Source organism: Pipistrellus kuhlii, unplaced genomic scaffold, assembly GCF_014108245.1.
Source record: "Pipistrellus kuhlii isolate mPipKuh1 unplaced genomic scaffold, mPipKuh1.p scaffold_m20_p_3, whole genome shotgun sequence".
Classification (NCBI taxonomy): Eukaryota; Metazoa; Chordata; class Mammalia; order Chiroptera; family Vespertilionidae; genus Pipistrellus; species Pipistrellus kuhlii.
Window position 1 is genome coordinate 31,944,097 of NW_023425529.1, and position 27,608 is coordinate 31,971,704.

Genomic DNA, 27,608 nt, shown 5'->3' on the forward strand with positions numbered 1-27,608 from the left:
CTTGCAGTCCAGTAGCCCTTAGTGGATGTCTGACTGCCTCAGAGGCAGGAGAGGTTCCCGCCACTGCCTCTGCACTCGCCAGCGTGAGCCTGGCTTCTGGCTGAGCGACACTCCCCGACACTCGCACTGACCACCGGGGGGCAGCTCCTGCATTGAGCATCTGCCCCTTGGTAGTATCTGTGGGTCATAGCAAACAGTTGTTCTGCCATTTGGTCAATTTGCATTTTAGCCTTTTATTATATAGGATTACAATTACATATAAATTTTGGAGTTTAATTTATTTAGATTATTTAAGGCTTTTATACCAAACTGCCCACCCAGTCTTACCAAGTGTTGGGTCATATCGACAGCAATGGAGGCTATTTCTTGACTGTATTCACATATCATCTTCTGGATAACATTCGTCACATCATCATTCTCTGTCTCTCTAACAATGTGCAACAACTCCTGCATAATAGGTCTCACGTGTGGCTTCATATATTCCTTTGCTAATGCAATAAAATAAACACAATCACTGAAAAATCAGCCATTCACAAATGATAAAAGAAATCAACAAAGATAAGTGACACTGGGTAATAGGTTCTAGATAGATACTTGCTCTGCGCAAAGCAGTACCAAAACAATCTTCATCAATATATCAATATTCCCCAAAGTAATATAGAGAGAATCAGTCCTGCACAGGAGAAATGTCCTGACAAAAATGCCAACAGCCCGCCATGACTATACCACATGGATATGATATCAGAATACAAGTATAAAAAATGATGTGTATAAAACTATGTACACTACTGATGGTGCCCATCCCCTGCCCCCACCCCACCTCTGCTCACCCTCCTCTCCCATATTCTTATGCAATATTCAGACCCCTATTAAAATACTGTTGACTAGAGGTAAACTAGGTGCATGTTTACTTTCAAAGGTTTATTTGAATTTTGGACAGAATATTCTTCTAAAAAAATAAATGAGATATCTGAGTTATCACTCACTAGAAATACTACTTGCTACTTTCAGAAGTAGCAGAACCACAAGATCCTAGAGTTGAAAGAAATCTTTAAACCATCTACTCCACCCCCTTGAATTTAAATGTGTTAGATATCCAAGTCGTGATGAGTCATGTGCCTTGCCCAGCTTCATATGCAAACTAGAGACCCAGTGCACGAAATTCATGCATGGATAGGTTCCCTAATTCTGGCCAGAGATCAGAGCCAATCGGGGCCTTCCAGCTGCCTTCCTTCTGGCTGCCAGCTGCCAGCCGGGGCCTTCCTTCGTTCCATGCCACACCCTGGTGATTAGTTTGATTGCATGTCATAATAAGCAATCAAACTCCCAGTCTCCCAGTAGAACTTTTGAAGGGACAATTTGCATATTGGGCTTTTATATATATAGACTAGTAGCACAATCAAAATTAGACACCAGTTCTCTTAATTCCCAGTCCACCTAATGCCCAATCATTATCATCTTGTCCCCTAATCTAAAAATTTTCTAGAAACCACAGTCAAAAGGAATTCCCAAAAAAGGTCAAAAGTAAAATTCTATAAAACTGTGAGGGGCAAAAGTTCAGAAATCTAAACCTCTAAGACTTAAAGAATTATTCTTAGTAGGAAAGAATATGAATAAAACTATTTGAGAAGGCTACATCCAAAAATAAACAAACAAACAAATATTCTAAAAGGTGTTTTTGGCTTTACCTTGTGTCTGGTTAGAAATTAATGACTGAAGAGCAAGGGCAGCTTCAACTTTGACAGGCATCTCCTTATCTTCAATCAAGCTCTTCTTTGCTAGTTCAAGTGCATTTCTTAGATTGAGCTCATTATGAAACTTCAAAGAACTAAATGCATGAAGTACCCAACAAGACTATGTTACAAGGAGAAAGTAAACAGGGAACGATTAGAATTATGGCATTCTGTAATAATGTCATGCATAACTTCTTAATAATTAAAATGTCATTAATTCTGCCAATTATTATTTGTTTTTTAAAGGATAGCATATAAGCCTTAGTTGCTAATTTCTGGATTTCTCTGTTGTTTTATTTTTTTTTTTTAAGGCAGTTTGATTACTTCTAAATTACTTATATACAATAACATTTTTCACAGGTAAAAGAAAACAGAGCCAAATTTAAGTGTCTCTGAGGAAAAAAAATGTCCACCCTTTTTCATATATAAATCCTAGCCCCTATGCTTGAATTGCCTTCAAGTTTGTGAACCATGTATTGAATTCAGAGAACTTGCCCTGGAAAAAAAAAAAAAAAGTCCTGTTTATGCTTCTAATAAGTATTATGATTCATAACTAATTTATTGTTTACATGTAAAAGCTACTACAAATCAATGTTTGACATTTATTTGCTAACCTTTACAGCAAACAAATGAAACATTATTTTCCCTTACACTACAGCAAATTTCCTGTTTTCATTCACATAAGGTACAAAGAATTTAAACCTTATATAGATTACTGAATTTTAAACTATTAGACCAGAGAATTATTCTTTTCTTAAATTCTCTATGTGCATAAAACACAATTAACAGTTGAATTACTAAAGAGTTTTATAAAGAGAATTACAATTTAAATATCCTCTCAAAAGATAGAAGCCTACCTATAAAAATATTTGCTTAACATCTCTAATCTACATTTGTCCAAATATTTCTCCAGTGATGGTTATCTTCTGTTTATATAATGCTTTGAAATGCATAAGGTACTATTAACATGTGTTGTGCTGAGCAAGAAATTTGTTTGTGTGTTGATGTAGTTATAAATACTAGGCTCTTAAATAAAAGTTCTAATTTTATTTCTTTCTCCATAAAATATATTGATTCTAGAAGTAATACACACTTAGAACACAAATAAGTTTACATGGGTTATTAATTTCTTAACTCTACTAAGGTATATCTACCTAACATACTAGAAATCATAATCAAGTTTTTAGCTAAACTAAAATTTCATGCTTTGTTTGGATACTGAAAATTAATCAGTTTCTGAATTTCTATTGTACCATTGCAGTAACATCATCACTCTTAATACATGTTTTGAATATTCAGGAAGTGAGAGTAGGATAAAAAATGAAACAGGTGGAATTAAAAACCATAAATCCCTATCTATTAGTCAGTTTGCCTCAATATGTGTCAATTTATCCAAAAACATTAAGTTCTTCAAAATTCATGAAGATTTTAAGATATATAACAGAAATATGGAAAACTTACTCTAGCTCGAAGATATCCCAGATTAGACAATAATAATGGAAATACATGATTCTGCAGCAACAACTCCATTTGGTCCTTGAATAAACTCTTCTGTTAGGATATAGAAATTAAATTTCAAATTATCAATTTTTTTGCATATGTAAAAATTACATCCTAATAAAGTATGTTTATTATGACTTACACTTACCATACTTCTATTTCCAATTTTATAAAACTATTTCACTGATATATTGCATGTTTTAAAACAAAACAAAAATAGCATTTGGGCTGTGTGGCTCAGTTGGTTGAGCATCAATCCATGCGCCAAGAGGTCACTGGTTTGATCAGATTTTGAGCTTGATGCCAGGTGAGGGGGTATGCAGGAGACAGCCAACCAATGTTTCTCTCTCTCTCCCTCCCTTCTTCTTGAGTGTCAACCATTTAACTAGGAGGTCACAGTTCAATTCCTGATCTGGGCACATGACCACATTGCAGGCTCAATCTCCAGTGGGGGATGTGCAGGAAGCAGCCAAACAATGATTCTCTCTCATCATTGATATTTCTCTCTCCCTCTCCCTCTCCCTTCCTTTTTGAAATAAATAAAAATATATTTTTTTAAAAGATACAAAAACAGTACCTAAATATAATTTGATACCGATTGATTTTTGTAAGAACAAAGTCAGAAGTTCTTTTTAACTCAAGAAACAGGTGACAAAAAGAATATTTACAGTCAACTCAACTATGCAGAAGCAGGCATCAATTTTAAATTATCCATAACTTTTATAGTCTCACATTTACCAGTGCTTCACAGTTTCAAGTAAATTAAATTATAAGTAACTTGACCTTTAATAAAATATCTGCTAGGGAACCAATCACATGCAGAGCTCCATCTTTCTTCCTTGGGTCAAAGTTTGGGTCTGTTAGGATTTGATAACAGAAAGCCATCATTTTTGGCAAGACCTAAAGAAATAGAAGAATCAATTTCATTCTACATTAGCTTTCTTTGTTACTATAGTATTGTTTATATACTAGGTACAAAGTACTAATTTTCAAAATTAAGCCATTTTACTGTTTCATAAAGTATTTGTAATTAAGAAAACAAAATAAACCTTTGCCCTTACTAGGATAATAAAATATTCTTAAAGTGACAGATTATAACTAATAAGACAATTTTTCAAATACTAGGGTTAAATTAGAGAATCAAATCAACACAGGATTTAAAAAGAATAACCATGTACCTCTTTTCTTTTCTTTGCAGCAGTATATAAGAGAGTCTGGGCTGCTGTGGTAGGAGAAGCATAATCTTCAAAAATGTCTAAGGTTTTAAAAGATTAAATCATTTTAGTAAAAATACAATTACTTACTACAGATTTTAAATCTGGTTAATCACTATTCCAAATCAAGGGGACAATGGTTTACACAATAAAAAAAAGTTAGAAGATATATTGTCAATGTTTTCTCTAAGGATATATCATCAAATGTTTTCATGCACCAAAGTATATATCAAACTCTACAGGGTCTGTCTTTTTAAACAATCATCTATATATATATATAAAATCCTAATATGCAAATAGACCAAATGGCAGAATAACCAAACAACCAAACAACTGGTCACTATGGCATGTGCTGACCACCAGGGGGCACATGTGGAACACGGCAGGCATTAGTTGTGACGGAATGGTGGAGCAGGTGAATGGGGGCACCAAACCAAGGTGGGGCACAGGTCACTGTCATCAGGGCCTATGGTGGTTACTGGAAATTCTTTGCTTCCACATACCGAGGCCCCACCTGGCACTCACACCTGCTGCTGGCACTGGAGCACTGCTCATACCCACTGCCGGCGCCCAGCGCTGGCCCCAATCACTTGGCACTGTCAGCAAGTGCAAGTGGTGGCTACCAGCTCTGATCGCCCCTCAGGGCTTCTCCACCTCCCCCTGCTCCTGAAGGGAGATCGGGGCCAGCAGCTGCCTCTCATACCCACTGCCTACAATGGCCCCATTCGCACCCAATCGCTCTAGTCAGCAAATGCAAGAGGTGGCTGCAGGCCCCCAATCACCCCTCAGAGCTTCTCCACCTCCCCATGCTCCTAAGGGGCAATTGGGGCAGCAGCTGTTGCTCACACCCGCTACTTGTACCGGCCCCTACTGCTCCACACCATTAGCAGGTGCAAGTGGGGCCAGTGGCATCAGCGTGTGGCAACGGCAGGAGCAGGGCTGCTGTAGAGAGCGCCTGAGAAGGCAAAGGAGCATTCTTCCTTAACCCAAGGTGACAGGCAAAGCCGGTCTTGATTACACATCTTACCAAAAAGATAGATGTGTTATCAGCACTGACTCTTACCTTTGCCCAGGTGTAGGGAAGTGGGTTTTGATATGTAACTCCAGTCTAGCACTAGGAATGCTCAGGCCTACTCAAGAATGCCAATAATCTCCTTTGCCTTGACTTTTGGTGAAACTTCCTGATATTTGGGGGTATAAAACAAACATACTGCCTCAGTTCTGGGTCACTGTCTCTCCATCAGAAGAGGGCAGTGGTCCACCCAGTCCCAGCTTTTTCCTTCTATCTCTGTGTCTTGTCTCTTTTATTTCTCAGTCTCCAGCCCCTCTACTCGAAGAACCAATCATCAAACTCTCAGGAGTTCAAAGATTATCGTGCAAAGCAGAACTTTGGGAATTTAACAGTCATAAAATCTCCTTAAAATACCAGTTTAGGTATATTACTTTATGTATCCAGGAACTAACAAGAAAAAAAAAATCTCAATTACCAAATTTCATCCTTATGTACTCATAGGGATCTTCTTGCCACAGCTCTTCATCCTCATCTTTATAACACATCACAGAAAAAATCACATCTTCAGAGATATTCTAACGAAGAAAAAAACAAAACGGCAACTAGGTATAGCTATTCTAATTTGGGGAACACTAATAATGGATTTACTGACTGCCTTTATGATGTTAGTTTTCAAAGCTGTTCTATTAATCTTCCTATTAAGCTTGCAGCAGCTAAGGTGGAAGCAGGAAAGCAAGAGCTGAAGTTGAGGGGATGAGGGAGTGAGGGAGTGGGTTAAACATAAGTTTGTTTTTAAACAATTGATTAAAGATATAGAGAAAAATGAATGTAAATGCTACTCTTTGAAGCAATAGAAAGGATAATAAAGTTTTACTAACATATCAGTAGTAAGCATATTTTGACTCTTTAAGAAGAAATAAGTATCAAGAAAAGGTTATATTTACTATTATATTTCTTTTTGTGCGCATTTTTACATTTTCACTTTGGTTCTAAATGTCAGCATGTCAACAATATCAAGTTTTCTTTTCTTCTTCCATTTACAAAAACCTAATTTCCTACTCTACAAATGCAGGTTTCAAGGGGAAAAGAAAAAAACCACATCTGTATGTGCACTGCTGCTAATGCTCTACTAAGCTCTTTTGTGCTCCAGCAATTAAATATGTAAAAACAGAACCATCTCATCCTGGCCGGTGTGGATCAGATACAGGGGTCCTCAAACTTTTTAAAGTGGGGGCCAGATCACGGTCCCTCAGAGAGCTGGAGGGCCGGACTATATGAACTACTAATTCCTACTGTAACACCTCGGCTGCGCTCACTGCCCAAAAAACCTGGCGGGCCGGATCAGACTCCTCTGCGGGCCTCATGTGGCCCTCGGGCCGTAGTTTGAAGACGCCTGCAAGGTGCAGGGTTTGACCCCAGGTCAGGGCACATGGGAAGGAAGGCAACCGATCAATGTTTCCCTCTCAGATCAATGTCTCTCCCTGTCTCTGTCTGTCTCTCTCTCTCTCCCTTCCTCTTCCTCTAAAATTAACAAGCATGTCCTCAGGTGAGGATTAAAAAAACAAAACACAGAGCCATTTCTTAAATAAATTAAACATTTCTAAGAGAAAAAAATCCAGCCTAATGATCCATTTCATATTCCTACATTACAGTCATGTAAAATTAAGATCAAAGGCATCCAGTAGAAAAAATACTATCGAAATTAATCCTTACTTTACAGAAACACAGCAAATAAAATGAAACTATTATCTATTAATTGCAAAGAAATTACTGATAAGGAGCTTAAGCAAATATTATTAAGATGTCCATAGAAAACAATGCAAAAAAATATTGTGTTAACACCTATAATAAGATAACACTAAATGAATTCTAATCTGAATACCAAAAGCAAAGAAAAGGAATTTCTTTTTCTTTTTAGATACCATCTTAGAGATTAGAATTCAAGAATTTACAGTTTTGCCGAAACCGGTTTGGCTCAGTGGTGGAGCGTCAGTCTGCGGACTGAAAGGTCCTAGGTTCGATTCCAGTCAAGGGCATGTACATTGGTTGCGGGCACATCCCCAGTAGGGGGGTGTGCAAGAGGCAGCTGGTCGATGTTTCTCTCTCATCGACTTTTCTGGCTCTCTATCCCTCTCTCCTCCTCTCTGTAAAAAATCAATAAAATATATATTTAAAAAAAAAAAAAGAATTTACAGTTTTAAGAAGGGAAAAAATTCAGTTCCTGACAATGTTGAATTACCCAAAATTGTCTGCATGCAAATAAGAATTTATTAATGGCCTGCAATTTTTCATTCTCATTTGTCCTTTGATTAAATAACAATGTGGAACTCTATCTTTAAGTAAACAATTAAGCAAGGTCAACTGAATCCAAGTCCTCCAACTCATAAAACTTGGAAGTTTACACTCTTGTCAATTCTCAAATTTACAAGCCCTTCATATCAGATATGACTGCACTCATTTGTAATTACTAATAGAAATAAAAATATACTCAGCATACAATATGGAATTAGTAACACTTACTTTGTCTAGAAAACCGGATTTAACCAGAGAATACTTTTAGAGAACTGCTCCCTGACGCTCACCTGTATGTGTGGCTTCATCTGCTTCCACGTGACAGAGTGAACCACCCCCTGGTTGAGGTAGTTGAAGGCTTGCTGAAGAACTCGCGGAGCGACGTACTCTTTCTGTCTATATTGGTCTAAAATTTTTAGTAGTACCTGTAGGAAAACAGGAAGAGAATACATAGGAGAACGTGTACAATTTTAAGGTTAAGGGAAGGGGCATTTTAGGCATGACCTAAAACCCAGAATGTATAAAGATAAAAACTAACAGATGTTAAGGGGAATCAATATTTTGTGAGAAAGCTCCGGGGCAGTATTTAATTATTAGACAGGGTCATGTTATATGGAACAGTGTCTCACTGTAATTGCCAGCCATGTGTCCTACTTCTAACCTATGGAACTACTCAGAGTAAGTCTTCGCGCTATTCCACATACTAGTTATTCAAATACATTAAGACTTCTGTTAAAATACAACAACAGACTTGGCTAAATGAACACTGAAAACAACCATACAGCAAAAGACAGCACAAACAGATTTTAACATTTGATAAAGGTGCATTTCAAACCAGGACAGAAACAGTAAGTTATCAAAAAAATAGAAGACATCAGGTATGTTCAGGGTGGTATGGCCATAGACTCAAATAAATAGTATTGGGACAACTATATTACTAACCCTCTGAACAAAAATGAAGTTGATTGCCAAAACCGGTTTGGCTCAGTGGGTAGAGCATTGGCCTGAGGAATAAAAGGTCCCAGGTTCAATTCCAGTCAAGGGCATGTACCTTGGTTGCTGCCACTACCCGGTAGGGGATGTGCAGAAGGCAGCTGGTCGAAGTCTCTCTCTCATTGATGTTTCCAGATCTCTATCTCTCTCCCTTCCTCTCTGTAAAAAAGTATATATATATATATATATATATATATATATATATATATATACACACATTTTTTTTTTTTTTTTTTTTTTTTTTTTTTAATGAAGTTGAGCTGAAACCGGTTTGGCTCAGTGGTAGAGTATCGGCCTGCAGACTGAAGGGTCCCAGGTTCGATTCCAGTCAAGGGTATATACATTGGTTGCAGGCACATCCCCTGGTAGGGGGTGTGCAAGAGGCAGCTGGTCGATGTTTCTCTCTCATCGACGTTTCTAGCTCTCTATCTCTCTCCCTTCCTCCTCTCTGTAAAATATCAATAATAAATAAATAAATAAATAAAAATAAAAAAATGAAGTTGATTCTCTAACTAAACTTCATACCAAAATAAATTCTAGATGGGGAAATATGTAAATGAACAAAAAAAGAAAGCATAAAATTCTTAGAATATGGAAGAATTGGCTCAGTGGATAGAGCATCAGCCTGCAGACTGAAAGATCCCGGGTTTGATTCCAGTCAAGGGCATGTATCTTGGTTGTGGACACATCCCCAGTGGGGGTGTGCAAGAGGCAGCTGATCAATGATTCTTTCTCATTGATGTTTCTAACTCTCTATCCCTCTCTCTTCCTCTCTGTAAAAAATCAATAAAATATTTTTTTTTAATTTCTTTTAGAATCTTAGACAACAGAAAGTCTTTATAAACATAACACAAAACTGAGAAGTTATTTTTTTAAAGATTGATTAAAAAGAGATTGTTTATTTGGAAGGAACCATGCCCAAAGCAGCCATGACTATCCCGAGGATTCTCAGTCAGAGGTAACAAAGCAAAGTCCAAGGCTTCTAATGTCTGGTCTCCAGAGTTCTGCCCTATAGAAAGCTTATCAAATGAACTGGTGAATAAATAAAAAGGGTTCTTTCAAAACAAGTACAGAACTTATAAATTCAGTTCAAGCTGTGCAAAACCCAGGTTGATAAAAGTGTCAGAGTTCTGCCGTCATCTCTGCAGTGTTCAGCAATGCAGGCTAAAAATGGATGCTACTGAACTGGTTCTTCCAGATACAGCTGTGGCTCAGACCAAGTGCAGATGACACATAAGAATAAAGAACAGAACAGTTTTTTATAAGAAAACTATTTTTAAATACTGGGAATATACACCCTGAATAGCTAAAGTATAAATAGTTTATGACATGGCTACAGCGGTATGAAATTTAAATGTATGTGCGCATACACGCATGTGCACACACAAACACACACATTTATGTGAAACTGAAAAACTTTACTGAACACACTTCAACTTTAGGAAGCTTAGTAAGTTTAACAACAGTGAAAACAGTAGAAGACCTGATTATGCTAGTATCCATAGTGAATTGCTGAACTGATCATTTTGTTCATTATTCACTAGTTTTCCCTATAGACTGTCTCAAGGGCCAACAAAATATTTTGTGAAAAAACTGCAGCCATAGCTTTCCTGAACTGATGCAAGGTACTTTTTAGAAATGGTAATCCATAAAATGATATTAGACAAAATGATCATCTATCAAAGGAAATATTCTGTCTCAGATGGCAGGTTTGAAGTATTAACTTTAGATCATTTACAATAAAGAAAACTAATATGCATAAATTTACAAAAACCTAGAAACATCCACTACTTCATCATTAGAGACTTTTGCTATGTCTATGTCTGACTAATTTTTTCTTCCTCAATATTGTCCTGACAGTGCTCAATAGTTATTACATTTTATTTGTTGCCATAAAAACAAAAATATGATTCAAATAGCAATACAGATCAAACAATCTTCATGTCCACTTGTCCTTCATAGTTTTTTAATATTAATATCAAACTAGATTATGCCCAACTCTCACTGCATAGAACTGCTTCCCAAACTTCCATAAAAAATGTACAAGTTCTCAGCTGAAATTCTTAACTTCTGAGCTCAGCTTCTCTTAAAATAGATCAATTTGTATTCCATGAACTCTTACGATATAAAAGCTTGGAACAAAGAAGTGAGGCTTAAAGAAATAGAGGGCAGGAAACTCACAGGAAGTCAGAAAGTCAACAGAAGAATCCAATCAAATACTGGTGACTGCCACAGCATGATCAACAAAAAACTGAAAAGGTTTGAGTCCAGCCTCTTGCTGTCTAGAAGGGCACTTCTTGTAGCAGCTGCCTAGGCCACGTGGTTCTAAAGCTCACTGCAGTGCATTAAGCTCCCAGAGCTTCCATTTCATCTCCTAGCATATGTATTATAACATGTTAATATATCTGTAACCTACTTTTAAATAGATAGAAATGCCTTAACTACTTCTATTTTAAAAACGTAAGTTTATTACCTGCTGAATTCCCACTGCATAGGTTTTCAAAAAGAATTCAGAAAATTCAAAGTATTCTTTTGTGACATTTCCTGGGCTTCCATATCTTAAAATAGAAAGAGAAAAATGTTTAAATACTGTGAACTTTTTAAACCAGCACATTCACTAGTTTAAATACAGTCCCTTGTTGAAAGATGCATTCTATTGGGGCAGAAAACGAACTTTCCCTTCTTTTCACAAGTCCCAAAAGGAAATCATGATAAGCTATACTATGACTCTGGGTCATACTTAAAATTTCAGACAGAAACTTCTACCTACTTAACTAATGATGATCCCCTAAGTGTTTACTATTTCAAATAAAATGATATCTAACATGTTTTCCAATAAATGCTTCTATAATTAAATTTGTCTAACTTCCCTACAGAGCTGAATTACTAAGCACCTTCTTGCACAATTCCTGGATATTTCCAATAAGCTAAACAATGTCATTTTCCATTCTTTTTACAGAAAAACAAAGATTCAGAGAAGACTGAGCACCTCATCATGATCTCAAAGTCAGTGATCACAATTAACACAGAGGGTGACTTTTTGCCCTCTATGGCACTGAAGACAAATAACCATACACTGTGGGCCATCAGGGGACCTATCCGACTTTATTATATCCAATACTGAGATGCTGACCTAAGACCAGTATCTAATACAGAGAATTACCGTTCAAATAGACGAGCTACAATATGCAGCGCCCACTTCTTACACTTCCACCAGACTAGTTCTGGTCGATCATCCTCATCAATTTGCATAGTCTCCTAAAAGGACAAAAACACCCAGATTACATTTCTGCATAACAAAGTTCATGTGAATTAACAGGCAGAATAAGTCTTGCTATGGACCAAGTCATATTAATTGTCAATTTGGATTGTCATACAATGCAAACTCCTTCTTAGAGATGGCAAGGTAAAAATTAAATAAGCGAAGTAAATTTCAACTAACCAATGAGGTTGTTCACATTTGTCTCCCATCTTCAAAAGGCCCAAATAAGTAGAAAACAAACACAAAATACCCTGTCACTTGAGGAAACTCTGGGGTGACAGAAAGGTCCTACCATGTCATCTGGATCTGGGTGACAGTAACACAAGTGTATGTTTGCCATAATTCACTGCGCTGTTCAATAAGTTCTGTGCATTTATGTATATAACTTAAACTTAAATATAATTTGTCCCAAAATATGAATAAGAGAAAAGTACTGCGCATTTGAAGACAAACTTAAATGTTAAAATATTTTATATTTTTTAATTGAACTAGATTAGTTATCTTGATAAGTTAATTTGATAAGTAAACTATAGCATCACTGTTACTGCAGATAAAAATGAGATACCATCTTTCACCCATCAAACTGGCAACTTAGACTTTTGTGTAAAATATTCTCAGCCACTGCTTATTGAAGTGTAAGCCAGGGCAATGTTTCTGGAGAGTACTTTCCAAGATCTGTCAAAGTCTTAAACCTTCCAGGAGTCTAGCCAAAGAAAATAATCATGTATGTGTATAAAAATTTTAACTACATCCTTATAGCCAAAAAACTAAAACAATCTAAATGCCCAGCAAATGAAGCATTCAACAAAAATGACAATTTAAAAACATTTGTATCATAAAAAATATTTATAAAAGATTTTACGTGAAAAAAAATTTCAAATCAGTGTCTACATATACCATTTTTATAAATAAAATATTGTTGTAATAGACACAGAGAGGAAAAAAAGGCTAGAGGAATAAATACTAGTTCTCAAAAGTGTTTTTTAGGATTTTAGTAGGATAAAAGGTAGTTATTTTATTAGTTTTACTTACCTGAACAATCCCAAAATGAGTATGTTTTATTATTATTTTTACTACAGTAGTAATTTTTTCCCCAGATAGGCTAAGATCATATATCAGTCTACCACAAATATCCCAAACCCATGTTTTCACAGTTTTTCTTAGGAACAGAAGCTCTTTCTTACAGGGGGAACGGTCCTATCAATAATAGCTCGAAAGATCTCCATCCACGTTGTCATAGTTTGGTTATTCACCAGTTGAAGAGGCAATGCATACTGAAAACAAAAGAACATCACCATCAGCAGTCATTCCTCCCTCCACAAGTCAGCAATCTCAGCTACATTGGAAGGTTGAAATACATGAAATGGCTAACATTTGACCATGAAAACAGTAATTTCATATGGTTCAAACTAAAATTTAAATTTAAAGTCTAGAAGTATATAAGCTATGAATTATTTCCTCTGAGCTACTTTTTTAAATGAAAAAAAAAAATATTTAATACAGTAAGGTCTCATTTATTCAGTGTGAGGTTCCAGGTAAGTAATTTTTACCACTTACCCCTTTGTCAAACTTTTCACTTCAACCACTCACTTTTTTCCCAACTTTATTGAGATACTAGTGACCCAGTGCACAGATTCATGCACACTGAAAGGAAATTAATTAGAAGAAATATGTTAATATCACTATTCGCCCTTTCTCTATGCTAGAAGTGTCAACCAAATTCACGATCAACCAATGGTAGATTGAAACAGATGCGTGAAATTTGCGCAAGTGAGAGCTTTGTACGTATCATGCATGTGTGAGTCAACTTAGCCTCATATATATATATATATATATACACACACACACACACACACACACACACACACACACACACACACATATATATATACATATACATATATATATATATATATACACACACACACACACACACACACACACACACACTAGAGGCCCGGTGCATGAATTCGTGCACAGAGTCAGGGGGTGTCCCTCAGCCCAGCCTGCATCCTCTCCAATTTGGGACCCCTCGAAGGATGTCCAACTGCCCATGTAGGCCCAGATCGGATATCCCTCTCAAAATCCAGGACTGCTGGCTCCCAACTGCTCACCTGATTGCCCTCCTGATTGCCCCGAACCACTTCTGCCTGCCAGCCTGATCTCCCCCTAACCGCTCCCCTGCCGACCTGTTTGCCCCTAACTGCCCTCCCCTGCAGGCCTACATTCCCCCCCAACTGCCCTTCCCTACAGGCCTACATTCACCCCCAACTGCCCTTCCCTGCAGGCCCAGTCACCCCAACTTCCCTCCTCTGCCGGACTGGTTGGGGGACAATTATTTCATAAGCTTTTGTCTTACTTTCTGATTTCTGGCTATACTTCTCCCAGAGAAAAAGGGAACAAATGGGATGTTACTACATCTAATGGCAAAATTCTCACTGAATGTTTGCCTCAAGAGTAAAGTGATTCCCCTGAGGAAAGTTTCTGAGCAGTGCTTTAATAAAAAGGCAAAGGCACCGTACATCTTCCTTCCCTGTTACTTTAAAAAAAAGAAAAAAAGAGGGTGGAGAATACCAGTATCCCAGTTTCTTATCTCTCCTCAGATTTGCCTCCTTCTCCCTTCCCTCTCTCCCAAAAAAAGGCTGAGCTGAAAACAAAAGCTGCCTCAAACTGTCTCTATTAAAAGGTTAAAAGGTCCTGACCAGTTTGGGTCAGTGGGATAGAGCGTCGGCCTCTGGACTGAAGGGTCCCAGGTTCGATTCCATTCAAGGGCGTGTACATTAGTTGTGGACACATCCCCAGTTGGGGGTGTGCATGAGGCAGCTGATCAAAGTTTCTAACTTTCTATCCCTCTCCCTTCTTCTCTGTAAAAAAATCAAATAAAAATATATTTTTAAAAGAAAAAAGGTTAAAAGGCTAAAAATATAAATCTTTATTGAAGTAAAATATTCTTAAACAGTGCAAAACTACTTTGTTAGATTTAAATTAGGTCAAATGCAAACAAACTACCATCAGTATGATTTCCCAATAAAAAGGGAATATCTTCTTTTCCTTCCTCTTCTTCTACAATCATAACTAATTTGTAGATAGATGCTATGGACAGATTAGTCAAGTAATCAGGTTCTAGGGCAGTTAACTCCCCTGGTTCTCCCATATCCAGCACTTCAGACATTGGAGTACAAGCCATACGGACACTGACTCTCAGCTCTTCCACTCAGATAACTTTGGACAATCAAGTTAATTTCTGTGACCCTGTTCCCCCATAAGGATTTTTTTTAAGAAATACATGTGAGAATACATAAGAAATGTTAACTTTAACTGACACTTATTCAGCATCTACCATGTGTGAGGCAGAAAAGCAAGGCCCCAAATTTGTCTTTTGCAATAGACACTTACCTGAACAAGTGCATAAAAGATTTTCAAAATCTGTTTCTGTAGTAACACAGAATAATGTGAGGAATCAGGAAGGAGTTGCATGATTTGATGTTGAATACGGGGCAGAAATATTTGCATTGCTGCTATAAGAGGCTCTCTTTCCTCTGCTTTCTTATATCTACATGAGCAAAGACAAAAAGAGAGAAAAATAATTGCCCCCCCTTGCAAAAGAACCATAAATAATGAACAAACATATACATATTTTTAAAACTATATAAAGCTAGTCAAATAAAAACATTCCAACCATTGGCTTACATTATCTATTTGAATTGTTAGAAAAAATTTGGAAGAACTTAAAAAGAACACATCTCTCTTACAGGCAGCATACCAAATATCTTACTATAAATAAATACACTAGTTTCAAGTCTATTTTGTGACTTTCCTAAATAAATTGTTCTACTACTTAAATTAAATTAAGTTTTTAATTAAATTAATTTTTGAAAAGCACTGCATTATCATATCGCATCACTGCCTCAAAGATTAGCAATGTACATTCACAGATTGAAGGTTCTTTAAGTAACTGCAGTAAATAAACATGTCTGACTGTGCTTATCCACCATTTGCTGAATTAACCTGATTCCCCAGAACACCCAGAGCAACCCATTTGTGCAATTTAATTCTTTCTAAATACCACAGGCTGGTATTTTTAGCCAATGGAAATCAACTTACTCATATGTCTTCACCAGTTGATACAGACATAATAAACTGCCAAGCCAGCTTCCGCTGCTCTGTGACTGCAAATAATAGTCTATCTTGTCGACTACCGCTGGCCAGTGACCAGGGAAATCACATTTAATGATGGCACGGAGACACATTGTTAACTGGACTCTATAAAGTGGGGGGGAGAAAGTCCAAAATCTAAGTAGTTAATAAATATCAGGTTTCAAAGAGCCCTAATAATTTACATAAAATCACTTTTAAGTCCTATTTATCTACATGATATAGTTAAGTATCTGGGAGGGAGGACAAAGAACAGTATTAGAAAGACAAACCTCCTCAGTAGCTCAACTTCCTGAAAATAAAGAGAATAGGTCATTTCCTAAAAAAAAAAAAAAATTTTAAAAGCCTTTCAAACAGTCTAATCCTAAATACGGGGGAGGGGGGGGGGGATCCTTTCTCCTTTAAACTATTAATATGTCCTTACATGGTCATTTGCAAAAGGTCAGAAAGTGAGCCTGGCTAACTTAGGATTCCACAGCGGGGAAAAAATAAACCTGTGTGTTGAGTTAAACAGCCAATAACAATATGGATTCACTGAAACAAACAAAATAATGCCTTTTACTTATATACATTGCAAATCTATTTGAAAATTTTTCTTTGCAAAACTCTCTAAAATAAACCTTAGAAATATTTCTTCAAAGTGATTACAGTCAAGGCTTTAGGACATAACAGAAGCAAAACCACAAAGAACTGTCTCGTTATAAAGGTCTCCCCTTGTGCCATCAGCAGCTGCTCCCAAACAACCAATACGTCAAATCTGCATGCAAGAAAACTGAACCTTTTCCTTCTTAAAGATGTCATCTGCAGGCTGGCCCTCCCAACCCTCTTCTCACTGCAACCAAGCACAGGATGGCTATGAGCAGCCATCCTTTCATACATTACTAGGCAGAAGCATCGCAAGACTCAGAGCTAGATGTTGACAAGAAATAGATCCATGATTACACCATAGGGAAGCCATTGCCTAACTTGGTACTTGGACCGCTAATGAGAATAATGGTGGTTTTCTTTCACCAGCACATCTACTTTCTCCTCTCAACAAAGTACCTGTACAAAGAGCAGAGTAATGTTTCTTCTTCCTCACTGTTTCCTCCTCACACTTTGTTCCCTTTCTCCTGCTTCTGTCATAATGTACATTAGACACCAGGAGAACAGTTATATCTAATCTCTTGACATTAAACAATTTCATTCCCCTACCTCAGTTCCATCTATCTCCCTCCCCCCGTTTTCAAAAGAAATCTAATTACTAGCTCAGTAATTAGGTTTTGTTTCTCCTATTTTAAGACTGCAAAATCCTTATGACCCTACAGCGGTGCTGTCCAACAGACAGGGGCAGCCATTAGCTACATGTGCACACTCGGAACTCATCCAAGTTAAATTAAAAATTCAGCTCCTCAGCTACATGGGCCCCATTTCAAGGGCTCAATACCATGTATGCCACACAGCTAAACACTGGACAGCACAGATACAGGAGATTCCCATCACAGCAGTACGTTCTCTCGGACAGCGTTGCTCTACAGCACCTAAGCCGAATGTGAAAAACCACAGGCGATTCTTCTCCTTATACGGACTCTAGCTATCCTGTCTCCTTCAAGGAAAAGATGCTCAGTTCATAAAAATGAATGAAAAGAGAGGCCAAGAGTTAAGAAAAGTGGTAGGTTAAAACTCCCAGAAGTCAATTTCTCTGTGTCGGGAAAAAGAAAAGCAGACAGAAAAAAGTCAAGAGATCATAACTAAGAACATAGTTATTCCGATATCAGGGATTTATACAACAATTTCAGTTAAGTGCGATTTTTGCCTTAACTCTTTTTTTGTGGCAACTTAAAGCAGCTGAATCTTTCCCAAACTATTGCAGAGGATTACAAAAGCAAAGACTAATCAGCGAAACAGTATTCTCTGAGTGCCCATCTTCATTAATTTACCTTTAAAAAAAAAAAAAAAAAAAAAAAAACTTGTGCCCTAACCAGCTTGGCTCAGTGGATAGAGCATCGGCCTACAGACTAAAGGATCCCAGGTTCAATTCCAGTCAAGGGCATGTACCTTGGTTGTGGGCACATCCCCAGTAGGGGGTGTGCATGAGGCACCTGATCAATGTTTTTCTCTCATCCATGTTTCTAACTCTCTATCCCTCTCCCTTCCTCTCTGTAAAAAATCAATAAAATATATATTTTTTAAAAACAACAACAGCCAAAACCGGTTTGGCTCAGTGGATAGAGCGTCAGCCTGCCGACTGAAAGGTCCTGGGTTCGATTCCGGTCAAGGGCATGTACCTTGGTTGTGGGCACATCCCCAATAGGAGGTGTGCAGGAGGCAGCTGATCGATGATTCTCTCTCATCGATGTTTCTAACTCTCTGTCTCTCTCTCTTCCTCTCTGTAAAAAATCAATAAAATATATTAAAAATAAATAAATAAATAAATAACAACAACTTGAGGCTAATGATTAAACACAATCTCCCCCCTCAAGACATATATTTTGTGCTTCCTACTACTAACCATGTAGATATAGTCTAAGGTACCTCACTAAATCTGGAGACCGAATTATTCCTTCCACAATGTTATCACGTATTTGCTGGCGATCATTTTCATGAATGTTGAATGGAAATATTGCTTCTCCTGGGGGAGGTTCTCGGTCCGGCCAGTACTGTGTCACCATGTTCTTCAAGTAAATGGCAGCTAAATTAGGGGGAAAAATGCCAATATAGCAGTACCAAAAAGATAACTTTATTCAGCTTGTCAGAGCATGAAAGGCTTAACTCCTTCAAAGTTAAATATGACAGCCAATAAAAAATGGAAAATCTTGCAATATGTTCTTTACATAGGCCATCTTGTATGGTGCCCATAATAAAAAAATATCTTCTAGTTATAAAATTAATAATATTTAATGACTGAATTATAAGTAAGTCCATGATTTTACCATGTGTGTATCTTTGTTGTCTGAAGGTTGCTTCTTATTTTCAAGTCCAGTTCTATAGGGATTAAAATGGTTTTGTGATCATTTTAATGGGGAACCTGGCATTCTAATACACTGTTGATAGAAAATGTAGCAGAAGCAACTTGGTGATAAGATTCAAAATTCTAAATGTTAACATCATTAAAATCTATTGACCTAGCAGATCCGTTTTTTGTCATTTTTTTCTATGAAAATATTCCCACAAGTATCCAGAGATATATGTCCAAGGATGCTCATTTGAGCATTGCCTCTTTAACAACAATAATAAGGGTCAATAAAGGAAATGTCTATTAACATCAAATTGTTTAAATAAAGTATGGTAGCTCTGTACAAAGAAATACTGAACAATTATCATAAAAAAATAAAGTATATGCATATACACTGACATGGAACAATCCCCTAAGCATACATGGTTAAATTTAAAAAAGGAAATTATAAAATAGCATATGCAATATAAACAGATCTTTGTTACTTTTTAAAGCCAGCATAGCCCTAGCCAGTTTGGCTCAGTGGATAGAGCATTAGTCTTGGGATGAAGGGTCCTAGGTTTCGATTTCTGTCAAGGGCGTGCATGTACATACCTTGGTTACAGGTCGGATCGACGGTCCTGGCTGGGGCTGTACCAGAGGCAACCAATCAATGTGTCTTTCTCACATCGATGTTTCTCTCTCTCTCTACTCCTCCTCCCTTCTACTCTCTCTAAAAATCAATGGAAAAATATCCTCGGATGAGGATTAACAAAATAATAATAATAATAATAATAATAATAAAGCCAATATATCTATGGGGAGGAAATAGATTTGGAGAGCATGCCCCTAAACTGATGGCAGCTACCTCTGGGGGTGAGATTAAGAGCAATCTAATGTATAAACTCTTTGTTTCTATAATCAAGACATATTAGTTTAATAAACTGCTTTAAAATCTTTAAAAATACTACTTCCACAAAGCTTTTATAGGAATTTCAGAACGGCCCTTTAAATACTTAGGTTATTTAAAATAGTAAAATGTGGTTTCAGAACAGCCTGTTTTATAAAACAAAAATTAAATAAAACTGAGAGTAATACTTTCAAAAACCTTATATAGAAGTCTTACAAACCTTATTAAAGTAAAAATTGCAATACAAATGTTTTTTACAGATTTTTCTAATCTACAAAGGGATCTTTCAGGAAGTCATACATATTGTTATATTTTCCCAAAGCTGAATGGTTATTTACTTTTTCATTATTATTTCAAGTAAAATTAAATACTTTTATCAGCTTGTAGAGTATAACCCCATTTCTATAAAACATCAATTGCTGTACCCAAACACATGCACATGTGTTAATGATGCTCTTTTATAAATAATGAATGTCAAGCAGCTTTTTTTACTTTCTTCTTGGTGTCCTAATAAAGAGGGAATGTGCAAATTGACAGTCACACCATCACAAATATGGGGGCACCCATAGCCACAAGATGGCGGCGCCCAGTACCCTCAGCTCCACCAGAATCCCCCAGTCCTTTCAGCCCAGTCAGGAGGTGAAGTGGGGAGAGGGACAGCAGGCGCACAGTGCGGCCAGACCCGCTCCCAGCCCCCCAGCTGCTCAGAGCTGGCCCAAGGCTCAGGCAAGCCTCGGATGGCGGCTGCCCAGCCTCCCAGGGCTGCCTGAGGTTCAGGTAACCAGGGCCAGCTGAGGCTTGCACTGCCAGCAGTGGCAGCAGCAGAGGTGTGATGGGGTGTCGCCTTCCCCTGATCGCCAGGTCACCTCCCATCCAAGGGCTATCAGAATGTGAGAGGGAGCAGGCCGGGCTGAGGGGACTCCCCTCCCCCCCTCTCCCCCCACTTCAGTGCATGAATTTTCATGCAACGGGCCTCTAGTTCTTCTATAATACCCAAATAATTTATAATGAGTATATATCACTTCAATAATTTGTAAAAGCCTTTTTAACTATTTATTTTTTAATTAGCTATTATTATTTTACCACCTTTATCTTAACGTTACAATCTTTTCAGGACTCATGATTTTCCAAGGCTTTCTCCCTTTTTTTTTTTTTTTTTTTTTTAACCTTTTGGCTCTAATGGCCAGCTTATCTTTTTTAATCTTTATTTTATTTCATTTTTTTCCATCACCATTTATTCCCCCTATACCCTCTCCCACCTCCCACCCCCAATCTACCATAGGTCCCAGAGACTTAAAGTAAGTTTCATGTTTAAAACAAAAGTCCTGCTCCCTAATCTGTGGTTAGGAACATCTGTGCAATATTTTACAACTCCATGATCTAATACACAAATGGAGTATATAAATTCACATAGATAAATTCATGATATTACTCTGGGGCCCAAAGGCAATGCCTCCAGGAATCATAAAAAAATCAGGGAGATGATGCTCTTAAAATTGAGAAAGATAATGAGGGGAAATGGCAAGATTACAGAGGCAAAGCAAAGGACTGAGAGAAGAGAAAGGAAGGAAAAGCTAAGAGAGATTTAAGAACTCAATCTCTACACCTAAAGTTCCGGGTTAAAGGAAAGTGATTTTTCTAAGCCATTAGAAATACTTCTTGTGCATTTCCTGTTTTGTTTTTGTTTTGTTTTTTTCAAAAAATCAAATATGTTTAAAATTAAAATAAAACTCTACTTTTACTTTCACCATAAATTTATAAAGATTAAAAAAAAAAAAAAGCAACTCACCTGCCTGGCGCACTGGGAATTCCACATGGTCAGAGACGATAATCCGAAGTAAACTGGGGGCAAAATTGATAATCTTGTAGGACTGAAATTATAAAAAAATATATTTTATAAAATAAGGCAATATAAATGAATAACTATTAGCTGTTACTAAATACACTACCGTAAATAAAACTTTTAAAGTGAATGAAATTCTCCAAAATGAAAATTACTAAAATACTTCAAGTCAAAAAAAAAAAATTAACTTAGAATAAAAGAATCTGAACATTCTTATTTGTTTGTTGTTGTTATTGTTTTTCAAACATATGGTCAGAATACTTTCCAGAACGGGAGCGGCAATTTACCATTTACCATAGAAACAACGGTAGATGGGTGTGTCTGTCTACCCAAGGCAGGGATTATCATGCCTGCAAAAACTAAAACCTTATCCCCGTTTCAAATTACATTTCCTCTACGTTGAATTGTTCCTGTGTGTTGCCTGTTTGTTTTTCTACAAGTTCCTTACTCCCTTTATCCTTTTGTAAGTGGAAGATTTGTTTTAGTCTTAAGTTCTATGAGCTATTTATGGATTTACAATCTCAACCTTCTTGGGGGGACCAATACATTTCAAGTGTTTCTTCCCAGCTTATTTGTGCTTTAATTTATTTTTATTTTATTTTTTTAAAATATATTTTATTGATTTTTCAGAGTGGAAGAGAGAGGGATAGAGAGTTAGAAACATCGATGAGAGAGAATCATCGATCAGCTGCCTCTTGCACACCCCCTACTGGGGATGTGCCCGCAACCAAGGTACATGCACTTGCCCGGAATCGAACCCTGGACTTTTCAGTCCGCAGGCCGACGCTCTAACCACTGAGCCAAACCGGTCCCGGCTGTACTTTAATTTAGTATACGGTATTTTTGGCAAACCGAAAACAGGAAGAAAAAAAAAATATGTGCTAAAAAAGACCAGCACAGGAAAAGGAGAAGATCACATTAAATAGCTGGGTGTGAGCCCTGGAGAGGACACAGTCCAGATGGCCAGAGGGAGCCTCGCCGCACGGAGCTGTCATCGGCTCCGCTGCTGGAGCATCTGAAACGTAGTAATGCCCAAGCGAGCCTGTGCTCATGAAGCAAGTGCCTGCCGCCTGGGTCATTTCACCCACAGACATGTTCTAACTTGACTGTCTCCTGAGTGTGGTCAGGGTGACTCCAGAAGCACACAAAAACCAAGAGCAAGCCCATCCCTTCTGACCATATTCTCACTGGATGGCTGGTGCCTCGACCATATTACAGCCCTGCCATATTCCCAGGGCTTCAACCTGGCCTTGCCAACTGACAACCCCAGAAAAGACTCCTAAATTCTCAGGAAGGCTAAAGCCAGACATACTATGCAGAGTCTGTCCAGTTTATCTTCTCCCAGGAGCCTGGATCTACCATGGCACACCCCTCAGTTTTTTTCCCTATCCCTTTATTTATAACTAGAGGCCCAGTGTATGGAATTCATGCACGGGGGAGTCCCTCAGCCCAGCCTCCACCCTCTCGCAATCTGGGACTCCTCAGGGGATGTCTGACTGCCAGTTTAGGCCTGACCCGGGGAAGAAGGGGGGATTGGGGATGAGGGGTCAGACCTAAACCGGCAGTCAGACATCCCTCTCACAATCCAGAACTGCTGGTTCCTAACCGCTCATCTCCCTGCCTGCCTGATCGCCCCTAACCTCCTCTGCCTCAGCCCCCGCTGCTGAGGCTTCATCCAGAAGGACATCCAGAGTGACATCTGGAAGGTCATTCAGCTATCTGGCCTAATTAGCATATTATGCTTTTATTATTATAAATAGCATTTATTAAGATAAATTTTTGACTAAAAAGAGAAAAAACTGACATCTTTAAAATATTAATCCTTTCTATGAAAGAGCATAATGCTTTCTAATCCAGTAAAATTTTGAATTATCTTAAAATTATTCTTCCTTTCACCCTTATAAACCTCAGAATCTAAAATCTATTGTATATGAAGTATATTCTGTTTTATCCATAATTGAAACTGCCAGAATTTTAAAATATTGTTAAAGAAAACAGATTTCTTTTAACAGCAGTTTATAGGAACCAAAATTAACACAAATGTAGCCAAATCGTTTACACCTCTACATTTACATTATAAAATAACTCCTGTTTGTAACTTCTGAATACTGGAAGGTCTAATAGTGAATCAAATATCTATATAGTTTAATTCTAATCTATGTAGTGTAGTATTTATTTTTTTAAATCTTATTACACATAAGTACAAAATAATCTTTATACTTAGATTAATGCTACTTATTTGAAAGTAGTTATTGTGGAAACTACTTTTATTTCAACACTGTTGCCATTTTACACATTCTAGAGCTCCTCTTTTTGTAACGGTTTGCACTTCAAAGAACTTCTGCAACTTTTTATCTTTTCCTTTCTGCCTGATTCAATCTATGTTAATTTGCCAGCTAAAACATTCGATGTATTCTCGTACTACTTTCCTCACAAAATATTTATCCAACTTCTTTTTCCACCTGGGCTTCCCATTTCTAAGGGGTTGAGGGGAAGGCATTTCTCAATGACTTCTTGAGGATATTTACTTTGTGGAATTTTCTGAAAATAAAGAGTTTATTCACTTAGCTAAACTCTGCATTTTATGAGAATTCATTTAAAGCAAAGTCCTGATGCTTTCCCATTCTCTGCCTCACTGCCACCAACAAAGCATGATGGCAAAGCATAACTACATTACCCATCCTAGTCTCCGGCGTGACCAGTCGAAGGCTTCTACTGAACTTGCCTTTCCCTCTCTGTTCCCCTCCCAGTTCACCTGGTTCACGCCTAACATCTAGGTCTCCGCTCATTGTCTTCTTCAGAGAACGACCACTGTCTTTACACATCCCAACACACTCTGGGGCTTTACACTCTACAGCACTTATGACGTGAAATTATATTGCTTGTCAGTATCCTCCACTAGAACGCAACTCTCTGAGGGCACGATCTTGTACGACAGTGTTTCCCCGAAAATAAGACCTACTTACAGGTTTCCTTCTGAGTGAAATATAAGGCATCCCCCCGAAAATGAGGCCCCCCTAGGCTAAACATGAGAGATTTGGTCCACTGATTCTGAAAGAAATGGAATCACAAGAAATTCACCAGAAAATTCAGGAATTGGATTGTTATGATGATGTTCTAGAAGATAATGACATGATTGTCATTGAATAAATGAGTAAATTCTTGATACTATAGGATTCACAGTTTGTCTGGTTTGTGTTGACAACTACCGTACTACTGTACCATATACAGGTAATAAATTTCCTTTATTTTCATTTAACAATAAATGTGTATCGTATTCTTCTTCATGGAAAAATAAGACATCCCCTGAAAATAAGACCTAGCGCATCTTTGGGAGCAAAAATTAATATAAGACACTGTCTTATTTTCAGGAAAACGGGGTAGTATTTGCAATATAACTCAATAAATGTTACTCATAGACAAGTAAACTCCTCAAAGGGCAATAAAAAGGATTTCACAGATTCAAGAAAAGCAGGGAATAAAAGCCTGCCAATAATATCACACATCTTGAGGATCCAAGATGGCTGCACAGGTAAACACCTAACTGCAGCCGCACACAACAATATCAATAAAATACAACTAAAATATAAAATGGACATTACCCAGAACTACAGGAAAGTCGACTGACTGGAAATTCTACAACAAGAAGCAAGGAGAAAACCAGAAGGAAGCGCGGAGGAGCTGTAAAAGCCTAAGGTACGGAGACACATTGAGTGCACGGAAAGGACGGAGCCAGAGAGAAGGGGCGGCTGAGTGCCTGGCTAGCGTTCTCTAGCGGGAAGGAGATAAAAGCTCTGACTGTGCTGAACCCCAGACCCAACAGCGCTGAACCCCAGTTCTAGGCCAGACCCTGGGGACCCAGGCTCAAACAGGGGGAGCCTGGGCTGTGAGGCGGGATCCCAGGGGTTCGGCGAAAGGCAGAGCCCCCGGAGTCGCACACATTGCACGCAAAGGACGGATTGTTGACTCTGATGCTAGATTGCCCTAGCGGGAAGGAAACAAAAGCTCCAGACTGCTATCAACCCACTTCCAACTGAACTGAACCCCCGTTCCAGGCTCATTGGGGGAGAGACTAGACTGGTAGCAGGTGAAACTCGAGGGCCCCTCACCCTCAGAGGTGCTTGCAGCGAGTACTGAAGGACCCTGAGAGACTCAGGAGCTGCATAGGGCGGGGCTGATGGAAGCCAAGGCTGTAGGCTCCACCCTGAACTCCGCCCCATCCCGGTGGGCAGAACACAGAGACTTTTAAGGCTACCAACTCAGGGAAGCTGCGAAAATGCAGAGACAAGGAAATAGATCACAAATGAAAGAAATGGAGGACAAAAAGCCACTGGATATAGAGTTCAAAACCACACTTATAAGGTTGTTCAAGAATCTCCTAGAAAAGGCCGATAAAATAAACGAGACCTATGAGGATATGAAAAGGGATCAACAAGAAATAATAAGGGATCAACAAGAAATAAAGAATACATTGTCTGAAATAAAAAATATTATACAGAGTCCTAAAAACAGAATGGAGGATTGCAAGAATCAAGTCAAAGATTTGGAACATAAAGAGCCAGAAGACACTCCTCCGCAGAAGCAAGAAGGCAAGAGAATCCAGAAAGTTGAAGATAACCTAAGAAACCTCTGGGACAACTTCAAGCTAACCAACATCAGAATTATGGGGGTCCCAGAAGATGAGAGAGAGCAAGATATCGAAAACATACTGAAAGAAATAGTGACAGAAAACTTCCCCCACCTGGTGAAAGAATTAGACTTATAAGTCCAGGAAGTGCACAGAACTCCAAACAAAAGGAATCCAAAGAAGACCACACCAAGACAAATCATAATTAAAATTCCAAGAGCAAAAGACAAAGAGAGAATATTAAAAGCAGCAAGAGCAAAGAAGGTAGTTACCTATAAAGGAGCACCTATACGATTGTCAGCTGATTTCTCAACAGAAACCATGCAGGCCAGACAGGAATGGCAAGAAATATTCAAGGTGATGAATAGTAAGAACCTACAGCCAAAAATAATCTACCCAGCAAAGCTATCACTCAGAATTGAAGGCCAGATAAAGACCTTCACCAATAAAAAAAAAAAGCTAAAGGAGTTCATCACCACCAAACCAGAATTATATGAACTGCTGAAGGGGGTTCTTTTGGAAGAGAAAGTAAATAAAGATAAAAACTATGAACAACAAACACGTAACTATCAACAAGTGAATCTAAAAACAAAACAAAAAAATTTTTTTTAATTTGATGAACAATATTAACTGTTGAATATAATAGAATCAGAGGTATGGAAGGGAAGTGAACTGACGATTCTCGGGGGAAAAGGGGAGAGAAGGTTGTGGGAAGAGACTGAACATAATCTGTGCACCTATGGATGAGAACAATGAGGGGTGGGGAAAGGGCAAGGGTGGGGTGGGAACCTGGTGGAGGGGAGCAATGGGGGGGAGGGGAGAAAGAGGAACATCTGTAATAATATGAACAATAAAGATTTATTAAAATATATATATATATATATAAAATTACCAAAAAAATCACACATCTTTATTTCCTTGTTGAGACCATGGTGAGAATTATTTACTAAAAGAAGACAATTTTCTGAATGAGTTACTGAAGCAACATATCTACCCATTCCAAGGGACTTCTGGGTCTAGAGATGGAGAGGAATATGTACAGGAAGAATTCTCAATATCTTGAGATAAAAATAAAAATGCATCTGCCCATACAAACAATACCATAGATAGTTAATCAAGGAACCAGTCACTGATACCACAAATACTGTGTTGG

The 27,608-nt window shown here is 37.9% G+C and overlaps 1 protein-coding gene across 4 annotated transcripts in view; it reads right to left on the bottom strand.

Moving 5' to 3' along the window:
• The window catches only part of IPO8 (importin 8), a 56,600-nt gene that overhangs the window by 26,631 nt on the left and 2,361 nt on the right, over positions 1-27,608 (bottom strand). For 2 of the 4 annotated variants that reach the window (XM_036456697.2, XM_036456701.2), the window contains exons 2-15: positions 21,775-21,856; positions 18,676-18,832; positions 16,111-16,269; positions 15,403-15,559; positions 13,191-13,280; positions 11,908-12,002; positions 11,218-11,302; positions 8,042-8,176; positions 5,935-6,034; positions 4,412-4,488; positions 4,017-4,133; positions 3,195-3,284; positions 1,689-1,854; positions 328-488 (exon numbers count right to left, since the gene is read on the bottom strand). In XM_036456697.2, coding sequence (XP_036312590.1) covers positions 328-488; positions 1,689-1,854; positions 3,195-3,284; positions 4,017-4,133; positions 4,412-4,488; positions 5,935-6,034; positions 8,042-8,176; positions 11,218-11,302; positions 11,908-12,002; positions 13,191-13,280; positions 15,403-15,559; positions 16,111-16,269; positions 18,676-18,832; positions 21,775-21,856 — 1,671 coding nt within the window. Of the gene's footprint in view, positions 1-327; positions 489-1,688; positions 1,855-3,194; positions 3,285-4,016; positions 4,134-4,411; positions 4,489-5,934; positions 6,035-8,041; positions 8,177-11,217; positions 11,303-11,907; positions 12,003-13,190; positions 13,281-15,402; positions 15,560-16,110; positions 16,270-18,675; positions 18,833-19,073; positions 19,126-21,774; positions 21,857-27,608 lie in introns of those variants that run through there. The other 2 variants (XM_036456702.2, XM_045587887.1) reach the window with 2 other exon arrangements.